The sequence below is a fragment of the Lycium barbarum genome, chromosome 2 (genome assembly GCF_019175385.1).
Source record: "Lycium barbarum isolate Lr01 chromosome 2, ASM1917538v2, whole genome shotgun sequence".
NCBI lineage: Eukaryota > Viridiplantae > Streptophyta > Magnoliopsida > Solanales > Solanaceae > Lycium > Lycium barbarum.
This window is the reverse complement of record NC_083338.1, coordinates 132465751-132471277: the sequence shown is the minus strand read 5'-3', so window position 1 is coordinate 132471277 and position 5527 is coordinate 132465751. Positions and strand designations below refer to the sequence as shown.

At 36.9% G+C, this 5527-nt stretch overlaps 1 protein-coding gene across 3 annotated transcripts; it reads left to right on the top strand.

The window, feature by feature from the left end:
• Positions 1-564: 564 nt before the first annotated feature.
• LOC132627308 (actin-100-like) lies at positions 565-4545 on the top strand. Of its 3 annotated transcripts, XM_060342579.1 has the most exons (6): positions 625-710; positions 868-933; positions 2838-2950; positions 3059-3452; positions 3540-4159; positions 4237-4545. In XM_060342579.1, exons 3-6 carry the CDS (start codon positions 2891-2893, stop codon positions 4300-4302), a joined length of 1140 nt encoding a protein of 379 aa, XP_060198562.1. In that variant the 5' UTR covers positions 625-710; positions 868-933; positions 2838-2890; the 3' UTR covers positions 4303-4545. The 3 variants fall into 3 exon arrangements, with proteins under 3 accessions (XP_060198563.1, XP_060198562.1, XP_060198561.1); XM_060342580.1 differs by lacking the exon at positions 868-933 and having other exon boundaries at positions 565-710; XM_060342578.1 differs by lacking the exon at positions 625-710 and having other exon boundaries at positions 717-933.
• Positions 4546-5527: the final 982 nt, after the last annotated feature.

The window sequence follows — 5527 nt, the reverse complement described above, 5'->3', positions numbered from 1 at the left end:
CATAAAGTACGTAAAAATTGTTAATGATCTACAATAAGATTAGATTCATAATCCAATTAAATAAAAGAGTATTGTTTTCTCATATGAAATAGTAATGTTATTAGTAGAAGGGACAAGCTTTTCTTTATAATTTTGTTACATAAAATTAGAAAAGATGGAGGTTTCTATAGGAGTATGATTCTAAAAGGTTGAATATCATGCATCAATGATAAACAGAAAAATAACATAAGTTAGCATTGTTACCCAAGAGAGCCATGTATTATAAGGGATTGTGAAAATACTCAAATATGCCACTGAACTTGATGAAATTACTCACATATGCAACTCCTAAAAAGGGATGAGAGGTGTTTCGACAATGACACACGGCAAAATCTGATAGTAGTAAGGCTCCGCTAGTGGTTAGTGACACAAATAAATTAAATGTATCGCCACTGTGACATTTTATATGAGCAACTATTAATGAGTAGCATGAATATGTCATTTTTGATATTTCAATAGTATATTTGAGCTTTTCCCTTAAAAATATATTTTGCCACTTTATATGCTCCTTAACTAAAATTTGGTTAACTTTTTTTACAAAAAATAATTTTGTGATTTTACAACAAATAACACATTCACTTGTAATTCACAAGTCTGGATGTTGGGAGGGTACCTTACCCCTATCTTGGCATATAGAAAAGTTGTTCCCTGTACACCCTCAATCGGCTAAAGTAAGTTCTTTTTGTGATTGTGATTTTAATAATATTAATAAAAAAGAATAAAAGTTACTAGATGATTGTCCTGTGTTTACAATTTTACACGATTCCATAGCATTGTAGGAGTTTGGATCCTAACTTTTTCACTCCTTTGTTATACTAAATCAAAAAGGCTCTCATCATTTGATTTTCCTTACACCTTCAATACTGAAGTAGCAATGAATTCGTTTTCGTGAAGGTACGCTTTAATTCTGTTTGATGATCGATTGAATTTGGTTTCAAAACAATTTGTTGGTTAACTGAATTTTTGGTTTTTGTGTCTTATTTTTATATTCATTTTGACACTTGAGTATATAATATGATTTCATGTGGATGATATTCATAATGATTGATTCCAATAGAAATTGAAACAATCAACAACAACAACAACCCAGTGAAATCCCACAACGTGGGGTCTAGGGAGGGTAGAGTGTACGCAGACCTTACCTTGATAGGACGGCTGTTTCCAAGAGACCCTCGGCTCAATAAAAACATAAAAAGAGGTCATATACGGCTAAGAGATTCAAAGCGATATGGAAATGAAGTAACGCAAGCGACACATATAACATAGAATAATCAAAGCACAGGAAATAACAGATAATATCATAATAGCATAAATTAGAGCATAAGAAATTATACTACGATAATGCGACTACTAATAAGACAGGGTAATGAGACTATCTACTAGCCTTCTACCCTAATGTGGGTCCTCCAAACCCTCCTATCTAAGGTCATGTCCTCGGTAAGCTGTAACTGCGTCATGTCGTGTCTAATTACCTCTCCCCAATACTTCTTTGGCCTACCCCTACCTCATCTAAAACCATCCATGGCCAACCTCTCACACCTCCGCACTGGGGCATCCGTGTCTCTCCTCTTCACATGCCCAAACCATCTCAATCTCGCTTCTCGCATCTTGTCTTCCACCGAGATCACTCCCACCTTGTCCCGAATATCCTCATTCCTAGTCCTGTCACTCCTGGTGTGGCCACTCATCCATCTCAACATTCTCATCTCAGCAACTTTCATCTTTTGAACGTGAGAAATCTTAACTGGCCAACACTCCGCCCCATACAACATAGTCGATCTAACAACAATATGATCAGTAAAGTTTTCTTATTCTTTTGAGGTTGCTGCTACAGAACCAACTAAAGAAAAGCATTATCAAATTGCTTGAGTGAACTCTTACTGCACCAATTGGCCTTTGTTACTCCTTCCCTTTGTGGGTTTTTGCATGTGACAAAAACTATGAGTCCACCAAACAGTATAGCGAACCAGGTTTTCTATATGTTCCCTCAAGAAAAAAAGATAGAAAGTAAATGACACAAGATATTTACGTGGAAAACAAAACTCCTTGTTCAAGGGATTAAAAATCACGACCCACCGGAGTAGGATTTCAAACTTCACTACACAGAACAACTTCAGATTACAACTCTTGCAACGTAGGAATTAAACTCTTAATCCCTCACCCTTTACAGTAACTCTATTGTAAGCCCCTTACAATAACTCTATTGCAAAGCTACAAAGCTTGACTAACTCTAGTCGAGAAAACAAAACATCAAAAATTCAGATCTGTCCTACAATGATACTTCTTGAAAGTAGAGTAGGATTACAAGTAAAGAACAAAAAGACAAGGACTCAACAAACCTAAGGACTTAAGACATCTTCGAGTTTGTGGTAGCCTTGTTCTTGAGAAGACTTTTAGAGCAGTGGTGGCTAGCACTTGAGAAAATGTGTTTTTCAGATTTGCAAGTGTTAGGCTAAACCTTGTAACATGTTGTATATATATTAGAGAGCATGTGAGAATCATGTGATAAGGGATAGGGACATTTCATCTTTTGGTTTGGCTTCTAACAAGCATGCTGCAGCAGCCTTTACAGCTGTAGAGTTAACTTGTACGATAACCAAGGGCACTGATCCTATCTGGTCCCTATCTCCAAGGGAACAGATCACATTTGTCATATCATCAAAACTTAAAGTAATCATAACTTATCAGCATGAATTCCCTACTTGTTTGCACAATGTGCTAATAGCTGGTGACTTCTACTAGAAATATGAAAATCTATATCTTATGAACAATTTTCACTCTCTCTTTATTTGTAACAGTGGTGTCTCACCTTAGTTAAATTTGCAAAATAAATATTTGAAGTCCTTACAACATGGCTGATGGGAAGGATATTCAAACAATTGTTATGGATATCGGATCTCAAACGAGCAAGGTTAGTTTGAAAAGGTGCTTGCAGTTTCAGCTCCATGCTTGGTGTTAAACTGTATTGCTCCCTAAGTGACCTACTAATGACCAATAACTGTCTCCTTTGTTTCTTTAGGCTGGATTTTCTGGGGATGATTCTCCAAGGGCTGTTTTCCAAAGTATAGTTGGTTGTCCTCGTCACACCGGCGTCATGTTTGGACAAGGACAAAAACCTGTCTATGTTGGTTATGAAGCTCAGTCTAAAAGAGGTATTTTGACTCTGAAATATCCTGTTGAACAAGGCATAGTAAGGAACTGGGATGATGTCGAGAAAATATATCATCACACATTTTATAATGAACTCCGTGTCGCTCCTGAGGAGCATCCTGTTCTTCTGACTGATGCACCATTTAACCCCAAGGCAAACCGAGAGAAAATGACTCAAATCATTTTTGACACATTCAATGTTCCAGCAGCATATGTTGCAATCCAGGCCGTTCTTTCTCTGTTTGCTAATGGTCGTACAACTGGTAAGAAGCAGAATGGAATACCAGCATAAGCTAGTTCTCTACTGTTTTAGTTAGTCACACTAATTTGGTTTGTTGTTTTTCAACTAGGTATTGTGCTTGATTCTGGTGATACTGTGAGCCACGCTGTCCCCATATATGAGGGACATGCACTTCCCCATGCTATCTCACTGTTAAATCTTGCTGGTCATGATCTTACAAAGTATCTGATGAAGATTTTTTGCGAGAGTGGTTACAATTGTAACTTTGACCTAATTCGTACAGACACTGGTTATCATATGAAGGAAAAACTTTCTTATATTGCACTGGATTTTCAACAGGAGATTGAGAAGGCAAAAAATTGCTCAAAATCAGTTGAGAAGTGCTATGAGCTTCCTGATGGACAAGTCATTAATATTGGCGCTGACAGATTCCGTTGCCCTGAGGTGCTCTTCCAGCCATCATTGGCTGGAATGGATGTGAAAGGAATTCATGAAAACGCCTACAACACAATCATGAGATGCGATATTGATATTAGAAAAGATTTATTTGCAAACATTGTGCTAAGTGGTGGCTCAACAATGTTTCCTGGCATAGCAGAACGTATGAGCAAGGAAATCACTGCTCTTGCTCCAAGCCGCACGAAGATCAAGGTGATTGCACCGCCTGAGAGGAAGTACAGCACCTGGATAGGAGGATCAGTTCTAGCCTCCCTCAGTACTTTCAGAAAAGTTAGTTTCTTTTTGCTTTATTTGACCGATCAGTAATTCAATTAACTACTCATTTCCAACTTCTACTTGGTCTGCAGATGTGGATAGTGAAGGCCGAGTATGATGAAATTGGTCCTTCAATTGTCCACAGGATGTGCTTCTAAGAGTGGTTTGATAACTTAAATCCTCTCCTTTCAAATTCCAGCAAATGAATGCTATTTCAGTCAGAGATATATTTCGTTTTTTGATGTGATATCTAATCTTGTGAGCAATATGATATTTCAGTTTTTAGTTTCTCTGTATGAACATGCTGATTTAACTTCACTCGCGTTTAATCCTTTATTTAGAGTATTTTAGCTAGTAAGCCATGAAAATGGTAGATACAGACTAATGTCTGTTATGTTTCATACCGGGCTTGCCTTATTTTTTCAATTTGCAAGAGTAGATTCTTGTTGTACCTTTCTATTGCTAAATTTAACCGCAAAACCATGGTAGGTGATATGAATGAATGAACTGTCTTGTCCCTAAAAGTCGCGTCAAATCACTTCGCTAAATGCTAGAGGAACTGCTACATTTCCCCTTCTTTATTTGACTAACAATCCGTCAAATTGCCAAATTACACAATTATTGTTTCGGAAACAATGCATCCTCTAAAATTAAATGCATAAGTGAATCTATTGAAGTGCGTGATCATCTCATCAGAAATTTATGATTTTTTTTTTCGGTAATGAGAGGCAAAGAGACTCGAGAACCCGGTGGTTGTTCTTCTCTGGTTTTCTGCTTTTACGCATCATCTCCGTTCTTTTAAGTTATAATCTCAACTTTCCGCTTCCCACCTTTTGCTCTCAGTTTCTTCGGCTTCTTCACTTGGAGTACTCTGACTGCTCTGCCTCGCCGTGGCTTTGTCTTCATATAGGTATAGTTGCAACTGAGATGATCTTCTTCTTCTTGATTTTAACTTTATCCCCTGATTTTCTTTTTATGTTTCGTTGTTTTATCCTGTGTTGTATGCCCCTTTTCTGTATTTGCTTGGAGTTTTGTATTTAAAGTTTTCTTAATTTCAAAGTTCATAAAAATATTATCCTAGTCTTGAATTTTGTTTGGTCTACTGTGTTGTTGATAATTTTAGTTTGCAGCTTTCTCTAATGTCTCCTCATGCCTGTACTCTGCATAAGACTGCTTCATCATACATAGATGGACATCTTTCTTGGTGTTTGGTTATGATAAGTATATTTTTCTAAATCTTGGAATTTATTGATTGGCTTTGGCTTTTGATGGATCTCTTACCTTGATTTCACGCATCAGGAATATCAATTACAAGCCTTTTATGTTCTCCATTGCATACCATATGTGTCAGGTAACAATTATAAACAGCTTGTTACTGAAGGA